The sequence below is a fragment of the Schistocerca gregaria genome, chromosome X, assembly GCF_023897955.1.
Source record: "Schistocerca gregaria isolate iqSchGreg1 chromosome X, iqSchGreg1.2, whole genome shotgun sequence".
NCBI classification, from domain to species: Eukaryota; Metazoa; Arthropoda; class Insecta; order Orthoptera; family Acrididae; genus Schistocerca; species Schistocerca gregaria.
Window position 1 is genome coordinate 627,951,721 of NC_064931.1, and position 21,677 is coordinate 627,973,397.

General features: G+C 46.4%; 1 protein-coding gene across 2 annotated transcripts in view; it reads right to left on the reverse strand.

Moving 5' to 3' along the window:
* The window catches only part of LOC126297532 (plexin-A4), an 861,252-nt gene that overhangs the window by 654,446 nt on the left and 185,129 nt on the right, over positions 1–21,677 (reverse strand). For both annotated transcript variants that reach the window (XM_049988441.1, XM_049988440.1), the window contains one exon: positions 1,139–2,279. In XM_049988441.1, the coding sequence (XP_049844398.1) occupies positions 1,139–2,251 (1,113 nt within the window). In that variant the 5' untranslated portion in view covers positions 2,252–2,279. The remainder of the gene's footprint in view (positions 1–1,138; positions 2,280–21,677) is intronic.

Sequence of the window (21,677 nt, forward strand, 5' to 3'; positions counted from 1 at the left end):
AATCTGAACATGTCCTGGAATTTTGGAGAGCGAAGTTGATTATGTGTGAGTGCCTCAACTTTGATAATTGTCTGAAAATAAAAAATTAAACTTTTCACTCGAGGGAAGACTTGAACCAAGGACCTCTCGTTCCGCAGCTGCTCACGCTAACAACGGGATCACGGCGTCCCTGAGCTCACTTTATCCTTGATGTTGCTTATCTTGTGCATGGATAACTCAGTTTGTATATTTTGCTTATTTTTTTCATAGTTCCACAAAACTTCTTCCTGTTTTCTCGATTGATCTGTGTTCAGTTTTTCAAGGCCTATCCACTGTGCCAACTTATAACTAAATCTGAGGGGGGTGCGATGGGGAGGTTCTCTTGTGAGTACTTCAACCTTAAAGTTCAGTAACAGTATGTTGACAATGACAGTTTATGAAACTTCCTGGCAGATTAAAATTGTGTGCCGGACCGAGACTCGAACTCGGGACCTTTGCCTTTCGCGGGCAAGTGTTCTACCGCCTGAGCTACCCAAGCACGACTCACGCCCCGTCCCCACAGCTTTACTTCTGCCAGTACCTCGCCTCCTACCTTCCAAACTTCAGAGAAGCTCTCCTGACAACCCAGCAGAACTAGCACTCCTGAAAGAAAGGATACTGTGGAGACATGGCTCAGCCGCAACCTGGGGGATGTTTCCAGAAAGGCAAAGGTCCCGAGTTCGAGTCTCAGTCCGGCACACAGTTTTGGTTCAAAATGGTTTAAATGGCTCTGAGCACTATGGGACTTAACATCTATGGTCATGTCCCCTATAACTTAGAACTACTTAAATCTAACTAACCTATTGACATCACACAACACCCAGCCATCACGAGGCAGAGAAAATCCCAGACCCCGATGGGAATCGAACCCGGGAACCCGGGCGCGGGAAGCGAGAACGCTACCTAAGGACATCACACACATCCATGCCCGAGGCAGGCCTCGAACCTGCGACCGTAGCGGTTGTGAGGTTCCAGACTAAAGCGTATAGAACCGCTCGGCCACAGCGGCCGGCTGCACACAGTTTTAATCTGCCAGGAAGTTTCATATGACCGCACACTCCGCTGCAGAGTGAAAATCTCATTCCGGAATGACAGTTGAGTAAGATAAATAGGTACTCACCGTTAGGACGCACTGGTGACTGGGAGAGATGAAGTCGAGCCCGCGACTTCCGCTGCCGCTGAAGCACTTCTTGATGTTCTGCATGAACTTGCGGCGGATGGCCTTGAGCGAGTAGACGCACAGCGCGCTGGAATCGGCGGGCTTGCTGGAGACCTCGCCCTCGCTGTGGTCGCTCTCGGAGAAGACGGCGAACAGCACGTCGTCCTGCGCGTTGATGCCCAGGTCGGAGGCCAGGTCGGAGCCGGGCTTGCCCACGTACGCGGCCTGCACCAGGTTGTACGGCCTGCCGCCCTCGCTGATGCAGTCGATGGGGATCTCTGTGTACGAGTAGTAGTTCTCGTCGTCGTGGCAGACGCGCACCAGCTTGGAGATGAAGGGCGACGGCGACGTGTGCTTCATCTGCGTCGTGAGGAAGTAGCTGAAGCCCTCCGAGCTGAAGCCGTACACGTAGTGGATGGGGTAGCGCTCGCGCGCCAGCGAGTTGACGAACATGCGCGTGCCCGTCGTGACGGCCGTCTCGGCGATCATGAACATCTTGTCGCGGTCGAGGCTGCGCGAGGACACGGCGGGCACCTCGGACCGGTACGGCGAGTTGCCGGTGTAGGTGACGCCTACGTACATGACCTGCGTCACCGGAGGGTTCGGCGGCCCGGGCGCGATGAACGCCACCGTCGACGCCGTCGAGTTGTTGGCGACGACCGCCTCGCGCACCACCTGCGAGACGTCCGAGATGTTGTGCAGGTTGCGCACGGAACAGATGCCCTGGAAGATGCTGCCGCACACGACGAGGCGCGTCGTCGTGTAGTCGATGACGAGCGCCTTGTTGACGTTGTCGGTGAGCTTCTTGACGACGGTGGGCGGGCAGTCGAGCACGGAGCACTCGGGCGAGTCCTCCTGCGGGCCCGTCACGTCCTTCATGACGAGCTGCAGGTCGGGCGACAACTGGTACAGCCGGTTGACGGCGCCCACGAACACGCGGCCCGTGTTCTTGTCGACGACCAGGTGGTTGAAGCGCTCGGTCGCGTCGTCGCTGAAGGTGCACACGATGTTGGCCGCGGCGCCGCCTAGCCCCAGAAACAGCCCCACGCCCAGGACCGCTAGCAGCGCTCTCATCTTCACAGCGTGCGTCACGTCATAGGACCTGCAGCACATCCACGCTTCCAATATAACATTTGTAATTAATTAAACCAATATACAATCAGCACTAACTCTACTACAGTAAATTTATATATTCTGTGGTGTCACCGCCAGACACCACATTTGCTAGGTGGTAGTCTTTAAATCGGCCGCGGCCTCTTAGTATACCTCGGATCCGAGTGTCGCCACTATCAGTGATTGCAGACCGAGCGCCGCCACACGGCAGGTCTAGTCTAGAGGGACTCCCTAGCACTCGCTCCAGTTGTACAGCCGACTTTGCTAGCGATGGTTCACTGCCTACATACTCTCTCATTGGCAGAGACGATGGTTTAGTATAGCCTTCACTAACATCATTTGCTACGACCTAGCAAGGCGTCATATTCAGTTACTATGTCTTCTGAACAGATAATACTGTGACTCATGTACCGTCAAGAGCGACGTTCATCGTTAATGGATTAAAGTTAAATATGAAACTAATTCTGTCCGCTTTCTGAATTCTATTTCCTTGTCATGTTCCAGACATCACGTCAGTATAGTCCTTCCCTCCTCACGCCAGCAGCGTGAGCTAAAAAGCTTGCATTTCGCCCTTCTCTGGTAACACGGCGTTGGCTCTTCTGCCAACCCAACATATTCCACTGTCAGAAACGTTATAATCGCATCTACCAACACATTTTAAAAAGTGTTGGTCCCAGTAAACGACGAAAAATTTCAGATTTTTTGTCTTTTTTTGCTAAACCAGTAGAAAATAGCAATTCGCAAAAATATGGCACTACTGGTAAATGATGTGTTCGAGGCTACTCTTCAATTTGTAGTTCTTGGAAAAAAAAAAGTTGCATTTCAGATTTAATTCCAAATATCGAAATGAAGCCAACCTTCAATGTTGAAACACCAACTCTTCCACTGACCAATAACTAACAAAATAAGATTGTAAATAAATTCAATAATCCATGTGGAATAAAAACCTGGACACCTGAATACAAAGCGGAAAAAATGTAAGGGGCAATCATGTAAAAACGAGAAAGATGGAAGAAAAGTAATTAAACTGTTTGTTATTTCATAATTTAATACATTTATCCCACTATACACAACACACTCAGCGCATTCATGGAAAAATACGGTTGCCTACCGAAACATGATTGTACGCAGACGTGCATGTCTCCGTCCGACGTAAATCGCGACCACGCATGTCTTTCCGCAGAAGTCACTCTACACAGACTGCCAAAGTTGCATTTTCCGTCGATACCTATATGAATATTCAAGTTGAACACGAAATCAGCAACAAATAAACTGCAGAAGACAGACAGAAGAATCATCACAACAATCGTCAGAAAAAAAAAAACCACCACGGCCGAATATAACGTTCATGTTTGGCGCTTGTCAGACTTACAACATAAAGGTCGATATTGGACTCTCAGTAAGGAATGTGGTCTCTACGAGCTCTAATTCGCATTTTACACCTTTATACATGTTGACTACCAAATTTTTGAGGAGTCCTTCGGGGATATTGTTCCACTTCTGTCTCAAGGCGGTTACCAGACTCTGCACGGTTCGGGGAGAGGGTGTTCATTAAAAAACACGTCTGCCAACAGCATCCAGGCATACAGGGTTTAGATCCGGTGAGAACGCAGCTCATTCCATACGTTCAATATCTTCACCTTCCAATGTGTCCTGTGTGGGTGGGCACTGTCGTCCATAAACAGAAAGTCGACGCCTACCGCACCTATAACCACACGGACACTATCGCCCTATAATACCGTTGCTCTGTAACAGCATTTCGCGGAAAGATATGCAGCGGTGTTCGGCCACTCCGCATAATGCCTACCCATATCATAAAACCCACGCCATACCGATGATCTCTGAACATTCTACGGTGTGCAACGTGTTTTCTTCTCATTGCACGCTAACTAGTGTCCTGAATCAGTTGCCACAGTGAAGTGGGATTCGTCGGAGAACATTCCTCTGCACCGCTTTTGCTGACCCCAACCAACATGGTCCCTACACCAACGAACAGTGGCTTGGCTGACGTGTCATGCACTTAACAGGCTTCCGAGGATACAAACCAGCCCGGCGGAGACAGGTGCAGCGGTAGCGGTTACAAGATCTGCAATGACCTGCCTAGGAGTGAGATGTCTGTCCTTTTAGCTAATAAGGCTACGTATCGATCCTCTCGTTGTGTGGTGATCCGTCTACAACCACCGGCATGCCTTCGCATAGCACTTTCACCTTCAGCAGCCTTTTTTAATAGGAAAATGACACTTTTGAACACACCCATTAATGTGCCCACAGTAGCGACACTTTGACCGGCCTTCAGCCGTCCAACTAACTGCTCGTACATAATCGTAAGCACTCAAATGTCGTCTTTCAGACATGTTCCAGTACCACACGGAATGTCGCGCTTACCGGTTACACAACATCCTCCGTTAAACGCCGTACTGCATGAACTGTCAAATTCGTACAAAAACGTTCGTCCACTCTCTTCGCTGCAGTTAACACATACCGACATCTGCATTTCCATTTGCTGTCATTGATCGGGCAGTGGCTGGCAGCTGTTCAGTACCAACTGGCAATTGTTCCGTACCAACTGCCAAGCAGTGAACTTTAGAACGGCAACACTGTTGCTTATCCATAGATATTATGTACTAAATATGTCAAGCGTATTCGACTGATAAAACAAAGGGGCACAATGGACGGAGTTTTTCAGCGAGTACTTCATTAGAGAAACTCGAAATAGAACAATCGTGCACCCTTTCTACGAGACTAGGACAAAAAGCACATTTGCTGCGATACTTGCAGTGCGTCAGTGTCCATAAACGCTACGTAAAATGTAAGGCGGACCGCCGTGCCTCAAGTCGCCGACACGTACTGGCAGCAGGAAATTCTTGAACGACCAGCGATTAGTCTTATTCAAAGGACTTGGGGTAATACCAGATGGCACAGAGCGGTGGTGGCAGGAAACAGGATCAAATTTGTGGATCGGCGACAATTACACCCCACGCATTAAGATGGGAGTCATATTAGGTTGGTTGGTTAGTTGTGTGGGGTTTAAGGGACCAAACAGCAACGTCATCAGTCCCTTATTTCAAATGTGGTCCATTCCGCTAGTGTGACATCTCAGGAAAGTCAGAACAATAAAAGGGAAAAGACTAGAAACGTAAAAGGGCAGTCATGGTGTCAATGGTAAAAACAAAATGAGGAAGTCAGCAAGAGAACGAACCCAACGCTATGCTGAAGCAGCATAGGCAAGGTGCAACCTCTAGAATGTAGAAGTACGTATGGGAAAAGGGGACTAACCAATGCTTAAAAAAAGGGTAAAAACAGAACAAAAGGGGAAGAAAAGAGGATCTCGGTCAGGGAGGTGCGTCGGGAATCTCCAAATACGGCTTACAGTGGGAGATACCCAAACACCCACCGCCCTGCCCCAACACCAGAGAGAGATGAAAAACCTTAAAACTGAGAATGAAAACCACTTTCCCGGAGGAAACTGAGAACCGGAGAGACCATCCGGGAATCGTCAGCCAACATCAAAGGTAAAGTGTGGGGAAGTCTGTACTTAGCACGCAGAGCCAAAAGAAGGGGGCATTCAACCCAAATGTGGGCTACCGACTGGAAGGCTCCACAACCACAAAGTGGGAGTGGCTCATCACGCAAAAGAAAACCATGGGTCAGCCTGGTACGCCCAATGCGGAGACGACACAGTGTGGTCGAGTCCTTTCGGGAGAGGCGAAAGGAAGAACGCCACGGGCCTGGTGTCACCTTAACAGGGGAGAAGCCTCCCAAGAGTTGGCCCATGACTGTGGGGAGTCATATTATGTCGATTCTGGCAAATTTGTGTCTGAGCGTTGATACCACTGAGGACGTGTAATTAGGCTATTTAGGTTTTTTATTGGTAACGCCGCTTAGCGCTCGGTATGAAAAATCACTGGCTGTGCTGTGCGCAGTCTGTGTTTAGTTTGCATTGTTGTCTGCCATTGTAGTGTTGGGCAGCGGCAGCTGGATGCTAACAGCGCGTAGCGTTGCGCAGTTGGAGGTGAGCCGCCAGCAGTGGTGGACGTGAGGAGAGAGATGGCGGAGTTTTGTAATTTGTAAGACTGGATGTCATGAACTATCACATATTTTTTGACTATTAAGGTAAATACACTGTTTGTTCTCTATTAAAATCTTTCATTTGCTAACTATACCTATCAGTAGTTAGTGCCTTCCGTAGTTAGAATCTTTTATTTAGCTGGCAGTAGTGGTGCTCGCTGTATTGCAGTAGTTCGAGTAACGAAGATTTTTTCTGAGGTAAGTGATTTGTGAAAGGTATAGATTAAAGCTTGTCAGGGCCATTCTTTCGTAGGGATTTTTGGAAGTCAGATTGCGTTGCGCTAAAGATATTGTGTGTCAGTTTAAGAACAGTCGTGTAAAATTTTTCTAAGGGGACGTTTCAGACGGTTATATGACTATGTTGTACAATATTTGTCAATGGCTACCATAAAACCAATTATGTTCTCCCCTTTCAATGGTTAAGGTTCACCATTTGTTGATTGTTGATTGTGAGATTTTTTTCCACATTCAGAGATGGTGGTTCGCTTTAAACGACATACAGAATTGTGAAACAATTTTCGCCGTTGCGCTACCGTAGCTGTCTTGACAAACCATATTCGATATAACAAACACACAAAGCACTTTCTTTACGTAGATACAGAACCGGACGCAGAATGGAGAAAGGAAAAAACCCATTCGGGTCTTTTTCTTTCCAGAAACGCGCGCTAGACTTGCGCAATAAGCATCGCCTCCACTCTGCTCGTTCTTTGAAAGTAGTTCACTTTTTGTTACGCTGCTACTGCCTTCATGGACGACATAGCAAATTATCTGAACTCTGTGCGCTAAAAACAAATCGCAGCTGTCGATTCCACCGCAAAGACGACGCGCTGCCGTAGGCATTCCTTTGAACTGAAAACCGTGAGGAATCTTTAGCAGTCTCTAACGTCCCTCGCACATTTTGTCTTTTCAGTCTTGCTTTCGAATTCACCATTATTTATGAAGCAGCGTTTACCTCACTTTTTGTTGCAAAATATGAAGCGACCTCGCTTCTTAACACCATTTACTGCCTTTCTTTTCACCTTAATGTTAATTAGACGAGGTTAATACAGAGTTACTGCGCTGTAACTATTAACAAGCCTTTCTTCTTGCAAATTAAAAGCAGCTCGGAATTGCATTATATTTTTAAACCTCCTCGACGCACCATTAACTCAGAAGAAAAGCACCAATTACATAATCTATAAACAGGCCTTGCCACCATTTTAAAGTTGCGTACTTAACAAACCTGTGGTTAAAATTGATTCTAGGAAAAAGAACAATAATACAGATCTGCGAACATCTGCTCGAGATGTTCAGAAATACGTTTTTTGTACAATGCACAACATTGTTTCCCGTGGGAAGGAATACGCAGAGGTTCTTGAGAACTTCAAATTGAACAGTTGTACACAGTTCACTTGTTTTCTGCATTTGTCAACGGAGGCAATAGCGTCTTGCAAAGCCGTGAGTGAATTTCATACAAATCCTATAATCTGATAATCATAGAAAGATCGATTCTGTATTCCCTGATAACTACTGTTTTATCTTACTCCCAATACCTCACCTTTCGTGAATGCCTCCTGCAAGCCGCCAGTTGAGGCTGAAATTATGAATCAAACTTGTCGAAGAAACTAGGTAGAGACATGACTGTTGTTCGTTAGTTCGTGTTTAATGTTCCAGTATAATTAAGTTAATTAGAGACATAACATTTGCTCAAAAGGACAGATATGAGGATGGAATTAACCCCATCGTCCTATATGCACCATTCCGTCATCACGCAGATATAGTTTACGGAAAACGCAGGAATCGGGATGGCGCAAAGGTAATTTGATTCCTTTGCTGCCGATTACGAAACCAGAGTGTCGACCTTTGCGCCAACTCCCTATTCACATTCCACTGATTCGTTAGTTTTTTTAAGCCAATAAAATATTGGAAGCGACATGACGTTCGTATTGCTGTGTTCCCCGATCCATTGTACAAAAGAACTGTGAATTTCGCGCTCAATATGAAAGTTTCTATGCGCTGTACTAGTTTTATATACTAAGTGTCCCACCTACCTCTGCCGTCAACAGCAACTATGTTAAATTTCATGTTACCAGAAAATTGTTCAGACTAAAGTTGATTTGTTTCAGAAGCCTTAATTGATGCCTTGAATGACACATTACAAAAAAAAAAATTACAACGGTCACTACTATTTTTAATGGGAGTATGGTACTTCCCGCGCCATATTATTATTATTGTGTCAGAAACACAGTTAACAATTATTACATTATTTAAAATTAGACATTCTCCAATGCCTGAAACAAGTCATCTTCCGTGTAGGAATTTGGACACAGTCGACAGTGAAGCGCATGTTAAACTGTACGATATTCACCGCAGACTCATTTGACATTGCAGTCTTTGTTGTAGACCCCTCTTTCCGTATTAACCCTGGATCTGCAAATTCCTGATCTGAATCTTATCAAGGATTTCCATGTCAGCCATCCCTTGTCATAACCAGGAGTTTCAGATACACTTTTCCAACCAGCGGGAAGGGTATCCTACAGTTTTAACCTGGCTATTACCTCTGTGTTCCGAGAAATCTCTTCTGAGATTTCAGTCTTCCCAAGTGCATTCATGTCTGCTGACAGCAACAGAGCTTCTTGAATGAAACAGCCTTTGTCTAAACCATCTTCTTGTCAGAAAAAATTAACATAGTTATTGTACCCGAAAGAGTTAGGTGGGACACCGTACGTAAGCCACGGGCAGAGGGAGCCTTCATACGCTTAAGAAGAACTTAGTGTACGTATACTCTGAAGCAGAGAAAATGAAAAAATTCTAGCAAGCAACCCGATACCTCACGAACTCCATCACCGCAAAATTACACTATCTGATCATAAGTATCAGGACCCTATTAGTGTACATTAATATGGGGTGCGTTCACCCCTGGCCTTTATGAGGGCTTGAACTCTGCTGGGGACACTTGCAATCAGAATGGCAGTCCATTCTTCCTCAAGAACCGAAACCAGAGACAGTAGTGATATTGGACGCTAGGTAATAAGTGTCCGTACCCAAACCACAACAAACAGCCCCATACCGTAACACCGTCTCCTCCGCACTTCACTTTTGGCAGTACACGTGGTGGTAGGTAATGTTCTCCAGTCGTTCGGAAAATCAAACCCTTCCATCGGATTGCAGCAGGGTACTGCGTGATCCATCACTCCACACCTCTCGTTTCCTGCCATTCACTGTCCAGTGACATCGCTCTTTACATCACCTCCAGCGTTATTTGCAGTGACTAGAGAAATGTGTGGCTTGTGACGAACTGCTCGGCCACTATACCACATTTTTTTACACTCCCTGCGCGCAGTCATTGTGCTAACTGGACTGTTGGTATCACTTTGGAAGTCAGAAGTAATTTTTTACGGTGACTTCACGAAATTTGTTTTTTATAACCGATGCTCGATGTTCCCTGTTCGTCAGTACATGAGGTATGGCTGGTCTTGGTTCAGCTGTGATTGGTCCTCCGCCTTTCCGCTTCACAATCACCAACAGTCGACTTGGGCAGCTGCGAAGGTCTGAAATATCGCTGATAGATTTGTTGCTCAGGTGACACCCAGTGACTTGTCCACGTTCGAATTCACTGAGCACTCCTGACTGACCCACTCTGCTGTTGCTGCGTCTTTACTGACAACACGCAGACGCAGATGATGGAGGACTGGACCCTCTGCAGGGGGCGAAGTCTTAGTGCCTCTGGGGCGCTGTTTCTTGCATGGTGTGGTGGTGGGGAGGATGACATTGTGGTACTGGTTTTGCTTGACCTTTTTCTTAAAAAAAAAAAACAGCACAAAGATGAAAGAATAGTCAGAGGAATAGCAGAAGAAGCAGGAAAACGAACGGCCCAATTGACTGGCCGGCGTGGTATTTGAAAATGAAAGCTGACAGGACAGTAGGAGACAGAGGAAAACGAACGGCCCATTGACTAGCCACTAAATTACAATTAATGACAGATTAAAGGAGAAGAGGAGGGACAATAAGAGTTAAATGAAAACGAAAGGCCATTACCCTGGCCTCATCTTCGTGGCGGCGTCGGTGACGACGGTGGCAGACAGTCTTGAGGCGGTAAAGTGAGGGAGGGGAGGGGGGGGGGGGAGGGAGGGAGGAGAGGGAAAGAGAAAGAAGTCAGAGTGTGACAGATGGAAAAGTGAAAAGGGGAAAGGGGAAGGGCCTGTAAGGATTAGGCCGATGTTGGGGGGGGGGGGGGGGGGCTGGTCGTGGTGGCGTGTGGGGGGGGGGTGAATATCATGAATATCATGATGTGGTGATTACTTATAACACAATACCCCCGCCTCCTTTTATACTGGCGGGTCCGCCACTCTCAACTCCTTGTGGTCAGTTCCGCATTACGTAGCGGTGTGCCGCTGATTTCGACCAGACAGTGTATGGTAGTTTCTCTAAATAGATGCAATTTTTTCACTTTTAAAATAATGTGAACCATGCTCCATTAATATCTCAATCCTTCCAAATCATTCATCAAACCATTTATGCCAACAGTGTTGTGGTATCTGGGAACCATCATCATTTCATGTCTACAAGAGCCCGTCATATGTAGAGATTCGCCATATGATAGAAAGGAAGACTGGGTTTACCGACCAGCCGTGGACGTGATGATTACAGACAAGGAGGGACTGGGGAAGGAATCTGGTTGTGTCCTTTCCAAAGGAACCCTCCAGTATTGGCTTTCACGGATTTATAGAAATCACAAAAAATGTCAACCTCTTGGCGTACAGGGAATTAAGGCGTTATCCTCCCGAATGTGAGCCCGAAGTCTTATCACTGTCCAACCTTCCCCAACAACGAGAAACCTCTTTATTTAATGTTATTCATATATTCGCTATATCAATTAAGTTTGTATCCATAGGCATCTCCTCGGTCGTTTTTGGCATTTGTTAAATTGAATATAATATTTTCCCTTCCGAAACTGCGTTTTTTTTATGAGAGAGAAAGGATTCGAACCTGCGACCGTAGCAGTTGCGCGGTTCCTGACTGAAGCGCCTAGAAACGCTCGGCCACCGCGGCCGGCATTATTCGTAGGACTTAATAACACCAAATTCAATACAGGCTTTTGGTTCAAATATGACAGAATTGCATAGCAACCGTTTCGACATCCCCTTATAATGATACAAATACGAAAAACTTAATCGCTGAGGTACGAATTGTGGAACGTACGATCTCTAAGGCTACCGTTAATACGCCGAATATCGCTGGTTTCGAGAGAAGTGTTCTTCGTGTTTAAGGGACAAACGATTCAGATGTGATTGTTATGACGCTTACGGTAACATCGTCTTTCACCAAATTCAATCTGTCTGTAATTAAAAGCTCAACCTTAAGACAGAGATCTGGCCGTCAGTCTGAAAGCCAAATAAACAGCCTCTCTCTGCCGCCTCCTCATGTTTTGCCTAAATGTTTACTTCACCGCGCAAAGCTGCTATCGAGCTGCCTTTTTGCCTCTACACAGTGCTATATCAGTACAATGGGAAATTGTGATTGCTGCAGCCACGTCTCAGTACCAGGCCACTGCCATTAGCGCGCGACAAACATTGTCGCTCTACTCAATCATTCATGAACTTCCTCTTTTGAAGTCGGTAGTCAACGTTACGCCGACAGAACATCATCACTGCAGCCAGATCACGATGGCTGGAGTCTGAATGATTTACGAAGAATGAATTGCGCGCAGTTTTTGGCTATGCTACACATCAGTATTGGCTGGTGGGAGTGTTGCAGGGAAACTGCGAAAATGTTAACTGAACTGTCTGAATATACATGGGACGGTGCGGGCTGTACTGACTGTACACGACTTGCGAATGTTTTGAAACATTTAGCTATTATGGATTAGTAGCTATCACCGTCAGCTCATGTCCATCTAAGTGTTACATCGGGTACCATGACTCTTCACTGCATGAGACGTCATTCCTCTGGTCCACAGATAGATGACGCGATTCTTTATATTCGTATAAATGACATTCTGCGCTCACAGAGCCCGAGCGACAGGTTGAGAAACACTTTGGTTTCTTTCCTTCGTGAGCAGCGTTTTGTGTCTGGAATGTAGTTACTGCAGATGGCTGTGACTCGCCTGGCACAATTTAGTGTAAGGTTTGCGGAGTGGCTAACGAGGGAAGATGGAAGGAAACGGGAGAAACGTGATCCCAGCAGAGAGCCCATACAGCATCAAGGGACAGTCGATTTTAGAACAACCTATAGGCACATCTCCAGAAATGGTGACACCGCAATGGGGTTTGGGATTTAACTAAGGATATTGTCACAGAGTCTGATCCGTAACTTTACGTGTTCGCCACCCGCCAAATATTATTCAATTAAATTTTTTCCAACCACCAGTACTCGAACCTGCTTTCTCCGGTTCCAGCGCCACTTTGCTAGTATATTTTTAGCTCTTTCGGTTATCCTGTTGCCTCTCGACGTACTGACTACTGACCTCTGTCGTAACTACACGGTATACTCTCTGCAATGCTCTATAAAGATAAGCGACAACTGGTTCGCCCCCGCTCTTGACTAGCATATAGAGAATATTTTAAAAAAATTTTTTAAAGGAAAAATGTTTCCATTTATCGACGATTTCTGTTAACGCGTATGTGGAGGTAAGACCTGAAAGGTAAAAAGAAAATAGCCGGTATCGGTAATTCGCGTACAAGAGAACTGAAAATTGTTCACTGAACTTATTCAGGGCGATCTAGCTTCAGTCGTCTGCAGGTGACGAATCCTGGAGAGATTGTGGTTACGGTGGAAAGATTCAAGGAAGTCAAGAACGAAATGCAATTACTGTCGTGCGGAGGGCGAAATTATATTTTGTATGACGCTGTAAGGAAAACAGATAAACGCTGAGGCTTGCCGTGAACTAAAAGGCACGGAAGAAATTCGAGAGCGCTGTGACTCGATTGAATGTGGTATGGTGGAAGACGAGGAAGAAGGAGACGGAGAAGAGCACTGTAATAAGCGAGAGGTGGAGATTCAGAAAGCGGCAAGATGAGCCGCAGAGCCGGAGATATGAGGCAAAGCCTAGCCTTACGCGCGGATTCAATCTCTGCGGCTTAGCGCAGAAGAGAGCGAAAGGGACAGAGGAACCAGATTACTGGCAAGCTCTCTGTAATATGAGCAATCCCGAGCTTCCGGTGCCTTTAAAACACACCTCAGGTGCTCCCTCATTTCATTGTTACGTACGCCGAACTTGAGCCAACATTTTCTGCAGGCAGTATCTCTCAGCACAGCACTCTCAAGTCTCTTGAGAACGTCCCTGGCAGCAGTGCCAGCGGGGCTTGTGCATTACAGTTCATCGAACCGGCCATCGCATACTTTTCTGCGTGTTTCTTCTTTTTCACAGTCACGTGTCCCTAGGTGTCAGAATCGATTGCATGTGGCCGTTCTTAAAGATGAAATCCTCGCCGCCTCTACATCTAAATCTATACTCTGCAAGCCGCCTACGGTGTGTGGCGGAGGGTACTTTGTGTACCACCGTCATTTCCCCCCCCCCCCCCCCCCCCCCCCGTCTTCCTGTGCCACTCCCGTATGGTTCGCGGGAAGAAAGATTGCTGGTAGGCCTCCGTGTGGGTCTGAATCTCTCTAATTTTGTCTTAATGGTCTTTTCGCGAGACATACGTAGGGGAACCATTATACTGGTTGACTCTTCCAGAAATGTACGTTCTCGGAACTTTAACGGTAGAACGTGATGCAGAACGCCTCTCTTGCAGTGTCTGCCACCGGAGGTGACTGAGCATTTTCGTGACGCTTTCGTGCTTACTAAACGAACGTGCTTCTCTTCTTTGTATCTCATCTCTTTCATCAAAATGGTTCAAATGGCTCTGAGCACTATGGGACTTAACATCTGTGCTCACCAGTCCCCTAGAACTTAGAACTACTTAAACCTAACTAACCTAAGGACATCACACACATCTATGCCCGAGGCAGGATTCGAACCTGCGACCGTAGCAGTCGCGTGGTTCCGGACTGAGCGCCTAGAACCGCTAGACCACCGCGCCCGGCTCTATTTCATCTATCAGACATATGTGGTAACGATCCCATACTGACGAGCAATACTCAAGTATTGGCGGAACAAGTATTTTGTGAACTACTTTATTTGTTGCTGGACTACATTTCCTGAGTTTTCTTCCAGTGAATCCCAGTCTCGCATTTGCCTCACCCGCGATTACTTTTATGTGGCCGTTTTACTTCAAATCGCTCAGTACACATACTCCTGGATATTTTGTGGAAGTAACTGCTACCAGTGATTGTTCTGCAGTTTTGTAATCATACAACAAAGGATCTTTTTGTCTATGTATTCGCAAGGCGTTACATTTGTTTATGTTGAGAGTCAATTGACACTCCCTGCAACAAGCGTCGACCGTCTGCTGGTCTTCCTGAAATTTGCTACAATTTTCTCGCTTCGCGACTTCTCTGTAGACAACAGCATCATCCGTGAAAAGCCTCATGGAACTTCCGACATTATCTCCTAAGTTATATATATATATATATATATATATATATATATATATATATATATATATATATATAAAAGAAAATGAATGGTCCTGTAACACTCCCCTGGGACGCGCCCGAAGCTACTTTCACGTCTGAAGACTTCTCTCCGTTCAGAATGACGTGCTGTGTTCTGTTTACCAGAAGCTTTTCAATCCATTCATACAGTTGGTCAGATATTCCATACCCTCGTATTTTGTTCATAAGGCGGCAGTGCCGAATTTTATCAAATGCCGTTCAGAAGTCACGGAAAACAGTATCTACCTGGGCATCAGTATCTACTGCTTTCTGTGTCTCATGGACAAGCAGAGCGAGCTGGGCTTGAGACGACTACTGTTTACGGAACCCATGTTGGTGCCTACAAAGGAGATTTTCGGTCTCCAGGAACGTCATAATACGCGAGCTTCTTTCAGTGATTATCTGTAGACCTCTTGAAAACATCAATGTTTTGTGCACTTTTATATTTCCGAGGGTCCGCGAGGAACTAGTTCAGAAACGCATTACATAAATTCATAAACAGCTGCTGTTGAGTCTTTTTCGTTTATTTATTTGCTAGTTTGGTTTCGATATATTCATTCTCATTATGAAATACACACATCAAGAAAAGTTTTGGATCACTTCGGTTCCGAGAGTTCCGGAAATTGTAGAGAAAACTGGGATAGAGATCAACATAAACATCATTTGCGCCCTTTTTATTGCTTATGAAAACCATACATTCCATGTTGTACCACCATACAGTGATAACTTTAGAGGTGGTGTTCCAGATTGCTGTACACGCCGGTACCTCTAATATCCAGTAGTACGTCCTCTTTGCAATGATGCATGCCTGTATTCGTCGTGGCATACTATCCCCAAGTTCATCAAGGCATTGTTTGTCCAGACTGTCCACTCCCAAACGGCGATTCGGTGTAGATCCCTCACAGTTAGTAGGTCACGTCGTCCATAAACAGCCCTTTTCAATCTATCTCAGGCACGTTCGATAGGGTTCATGTCTGGAGAACATGCTGATCACTAGTCGGGCGACGTTATCCTGAAGGAAGTCATTCACCAGATGTGCACTATAAAGACGCGAATTGTCGTTTATGAAGACTAATGCCTCACCAATATGCTGCCGATATGGTTGCACTATCGGTCGAACAATTTTATTCACGTATCGTACAGCAGATACGGCGCCTTCCATGACTACCAGAGGCGTACGTCGGTCCCACATAATGTCACCCCAAAACAGCAGGGAACCTCCACCTGCTGGACAACCCTGACCGGGTTGCCTCCAAACACGTCTCCGACGATTGTCTGGTTGAAGGCATATGCGACGCTCATCGGTGAAGACAATGTGATGCCAATCCTGAGCGGCCCATTCGGCATGTTGTTGGGCCCATCTGTACCACGCTGCATGGTGTCGTGGTTGCAAAGATGGACCTCGCCATGGGCGTCGGGAGTGAAGATGCGCATCATGCAGCCTGTTGCGCACAGTGGGTCGTAACACGACGTCCTGGGGCTGCACGAAAAGCATTAGTCAACAAGGTGGCGTTGCTGTCAGTGTTCCTCCGAGCAATAATCCGTAGGTAGCGCTCATCCACTGCAATGGTAGCTCTTGGGCGGCCTGAGCGATGCATGTCATCGATAGTTCCTGTCTCTCTGTATCTTCTCCATGTCCGAACAACATCTCTTTGGTTCACTCCGAGATGCCTGGACACTTCTCTTTTTGAGAGCTCTTCCTGGCACAAAGTAACGATGCGGACGCGTTCGAACCGCGGTATTGACTGTCTAGTCATGGTTGAAGCACAAATAATACGAGCCGCGTACCATCTTCCTGGTGGAATGACTGGAACTAATCAACTTCGGACCTCCCTCCGTCTAATAGGTGCTGCTCACGCATGGTTGTCTACATCTTTGGGTGGATAAAGTGACATCTATGAACAGTCACAGGGACTGTATCTGTGATACAATGTGCACAGTTAACGTCTATTTTCAGGAGTTCTGGGAACTGGGATGATGCAAAACTTTTTTTGAAGTGTGGTTCAAATGGCTCTGAGCACTATGGGACTTAACATCTATGGTCATCAGTCCCCTAGAACTTAGAACTACTTAAACCTAATTAACCTAAGGACATCACACAACACCCAGTCATCACGAGGCAGAGAAAAACCCTGACCCGCCGGGAATCGAACCCGGGAACCCGGGCGTGGGAAGCGAGAACGCTACCCCACGACCACGCGCTGCGGACTTTTGAAGTGTGTATTTTAATAATCGTTCACTAGATTATGGCCTAGACCAGTGTTCAGAGAGAGATCATGTGCAACTGATCATTTAGCTAAATCGACAGGTATCAACTTTACATTTGAACGTCGGTGCTGCGTCAGGTTGCTGAACATAAAGTGGCCCGACAGAAGAACAAATGTGTCCATTTTTGAGCTACTCACTATTTCAAGGCGCCTTTCTTTTCGCATCAACCAAAATACTCAGAAATTCTCCAGTCCTTTGACCGTGTTGTGAGAAAAGATGGGAGAAAATATTGAGAAAAAAATCACGGAATGAAATATCGACGGCACAAGACCAAGGGGAATCGTAGCGAACAGGTGGATAGATCAGATCAAGATATCCTGTCTACCTCATCAGCAGGATCTAAGAGAAGCTGGTAACCGTCCGTGAGAAAATTTTTTCATGGAGACACGAGGCACAGCAATGAGGAGGGGGAGATTAATGTTTAACGTCCCGTCGAAATCGAGGCCATTTGAGACGCAGCACAAGCCCGGATTTGGGAAGGATGGAGAAGGAAAGCAGCCGTGCTCTTTCGAAGGAACCATCCCGGAATTTGCCTAAAACGATTTAGGGAAATCACGGAAAAACTGCATCAGGATGGCTGGACGCAGGTTCGAACCATCGTCCTCCAAAATGTGAGCCCAATGCGCTACCCCGCTCGGTTTCAGCTGTGAGCACGATGACCTGTGTTGTTGATGATGATGATCAATAAATTATGGTAAATTGTTGCTTATGACTGTTGCCCTGATTTTGCACAGTAGATCTGGACCTATTTCGCCCTGTGACGCACATGTGCAGGAGCTGTGTGTAAGTGAATCATCTCAAAGCGTCTACTACTTTCAGTGGTAGGGTATTCTCTTCCCTTCACATTTATGTTGGACGACATGAGTACTTCGTGAATACAACTTCTTGAACAGACAGTCTAAGTGTTTCACATCCACACTTAAGAAAGGGTTGTTGTTCTTATTGTTGCAGTCTCCTTTCCAAAGACTGGTTTGATGGAGCCCTGCACCCCTGTACTAGACTCGTCTTGTTTGTGGAACTAATACAACCTCCATCCATTTGAAGCTGTACACTTCAGCCAAGTCGTTCTCTCTTACCATGAATTTTACCTCTCACACTTCCCGCTAGTACCAAATCGACAATTTCTTGATGCCTCATAAGGTCTTCTATCAACTGAACCCTTTTTTTCTCAAGTTGAGGTGAAAATTTCTTTTCTCCGCAGTACGATTCAGTGCATTTTCATTATTTGCCCAATTCACCAATCTAATTTTCAGCATTCGTCTGTAGAACCACGTTTCAAAACCTTAAAGTTTCTTCTTGTCTGAACTGTTGTGCGTCGATGTTTCACTTCTACACGACGCTACACTCTACACATCTACCTTCAGAAAAGACTTCTTAACTCTGACACAGGAAGGGTTACAACTTATTTTAATAAATAAAGTTTTATTAATCATAAACAATTTCAGAACAACAATGAAGATCTGTAAATTGATTGCGCGAATAAATAAAAATGTTTGTATTACTCACACTGTCAATTATAAGTAGGGGAAAAAGATAAAATTACTGAAGTCGGGAGCTATTGTTAGCAACAAGCTGTGCTGGCCCTTCCTCGAGTTAGTTTTGTCTGCTCGCAGTACTCCTACCTGTAAAATGGAATGATGAACAACAGAGACATTGCTATGAATTTCACTGTAGCATGTTTTGTCTCTGATTACATTTCTTCGATAATGGCAAGCGTCCCATTATTCTAGGAGACTGATTTAAACGACTGGGAAACGCTCAATAAGTCAATCTAATCAGTGTAATCGTGAAAAATGAAAGTAAATAAGCATGTAACATACCAAACAGAAGTATTCGATAGCTTTTTAAACAAAAAGGTGTCCCCTAAAGAGAGAGAGCCCTCATACTCTAAAAGGGATCCTGGCCACTTTCAGCAAGCTAACCCAATTTTTGCCTGTTTTCCCTAAACTGTGCAAGGCACTTGGAGTAGGGGAGGACACGGATCGTTAAGGCTGCCGAGAGCCCCGGGAAACTGCTAGCATAGGATATCATCTCATCATTATTAAAGCAAAAACCAGTGACAGTTAATCGTTTTCCATTACAAAGAGGTATGCAGCAGCATTTGTGAGCCATGCTGCGTGGACCAGTACTATGTTCTTGTCGTCACTTAAATAGTGTGTCTAGTCACATTAAAGTGACCATTGCCTATGTTCGACGTCAACGTACAATAACCATGGACAGATGAAAGGTGGCGGCACTAGCATTGGAGGGTATATAAAGCGCGTCGTAGAGACGCGGGAAACAGTGCAGTCGTTGTCGTATTGCGGAAACGGAGCGATTAATCTGACGTCCAGGAGGGTATCATCATTGGCTTTCGAGGCAAGGGTGAAATCAATTCGGAAACGGCGAAGTTTGTAAACTGTTCGCGTGCCGCCGTGCTTACAAAAAATGGTTGCGGAGATGCGTACTGGTGAATAGACGTGGAACTGTTGAACAACTGACCGCCCAGATAAACCAAGGGGCTACCAACAGTGCATCCTCAACAACTCTTCAGTGAACGCTGCTGTGTATGAGCCTCCGCAGCAGACGCTTGGTTCTTACACCCACGCTGACTGCTATTCGGCGACGTAAGTTGCAATTTGCACGCCAATACTGCAACTGCACGCCCACTGAGTGGAAACAGGTGGATTTTTCAGATCAATCACGTTTTATACTTTATCTGCGAGAAACGTCTGAAAGGAAACACCCTGAAACAATAGTCGGGAGGGACCAGGCCTGAGGAGAGAGCGTTAAGATCTGGGGAATGTTTTCGTGGCATTTCCTGGGTGATCTCGTCATTCTGGAAGGTACCACTGACCAATACAAGCATGGTTCTATCCTCGGGGACCACTTCCACCACAACATGCGGTTTGTTTTTTCCTCGGCACGATGGCGTCCACCAGCAGGACAATCCAACGTGTCGCACAGCTCGCAATGTGCATGCGCGGTTTAAAGAGCACCTGGATGAGTCTACTTTATTCTCCTCGCCACCGCCGGCCGCTATGGCCGAGCGGTCCTAGGCGCTTCAGTCCGGAACCGCGCTGCTGCTACGGTCGCAGGTTCGAATCCTGCCTCAAGCATGGGTGTGTGTGATGTCCTTAGAATAGTTAGGTTTAAGTAGTTCTAAGCCTAAGGGACTGATGACCTTAGATGTTAAGTGCCATCGTGTTTATAGATAGAGCCTGGCCACCCAATTCCCCAGATTAAAACCCAGTCAAGAATCCGTGGGACCACTTTGATAGGGCTATTCGCGTCATGGGTCCTCAACCGAGGAATCTAGCACAGCTAGCCACGGGACTGGAGTCGACATAGCTCCACGAACCTGTCTGTACCTCGCAGAACCTCGCCCACTCTCCCTGCATGTCTGCGCTGCAAAAGGTTCTTCGCCATGCTCCTAACAGTAGGTCACATTAATCTGAGTGGGTCGTGTAATATTTCCTTATCTGCACATGTATGAATCACACGTTCGCGCGTACACTTTGAGTGGCTGTCGCATCCATACATACTCCATCCAGATGCAGACGACGACCGAATTCGTGTAGCTGTGAAGCGACATCCTAGCTGGCCCACAAACCATTCTGGAAGAACATTTACTTCCAGTCCTAAAATAGCTTCTAGGTACCCTACACTGCACTACTGCTGGCTTGGCTTGCTAGACCATGTCTTCACGCTCGTCGAATACACCTTACATGCGATTTGCGCCGGCCGGCCGGAGTAGCCTAGCGGTTCTAGGAGCTTCAGTCTGGAACCGCGTGACCGCTACGGTCGCAGGTTCGGATCCTGCCTCGGGCATGGATGTTTGTGATGTCCTTAGGTTAGTTAGGTTTAAGTAGTTCTAAGTTCTAGGGGACTGATGACCTCAGCAGTCAAGGCCCATAGTGTTCAGAGCCATTTTAACCATTTTTGCGATTTTCGGAGTAATCATGTAGATGGAGATGTAGAATTAGATATGCGTATACTGAGGGGTTTTCGTGTTAGTGATAAATTTGTCACGGTCATCGGCGATCAGCTGACTCTCTGGAAGCCAGTCTGTCTGCCCTCTTTTTTGACTCTGCAGGTAGTAACTTTGCTGGGTTTAGAGGTAAAAAATGTGCGCAACTATCATTCTATGGTACAACCATGCCTATCGACAAGTACGTATTCCTCTTGAACTTCAGCCATTTCAACAGGGTCACAACATGGGTCTGTGGGAAGCCGGATAGACATATCGACAGGGTACTGCCCATGTTGGGCACTATGTATCGGTGGAGTGTCACTGCTTTCAGCAGTGGTCTGTAGAACATTCCCACATCCGTAGACCAGGTTCTGGACGTCCATGTAGTGCAGAAGCACATCAAGAGCGACGCACTGAAAGAGCAGCGATGGTCGGTCGGCCAGGGAAGAAGTCTGGGTACATGTCGCACCTAGTACGTCACCAAGGAGCATTGGGACCCGCCTGCCAGCAGCTTGACTGAGATAACGTGTGCCTCTGGCCATGCTACTACTGATAACGACATCGCCGATCATGGATACTCTG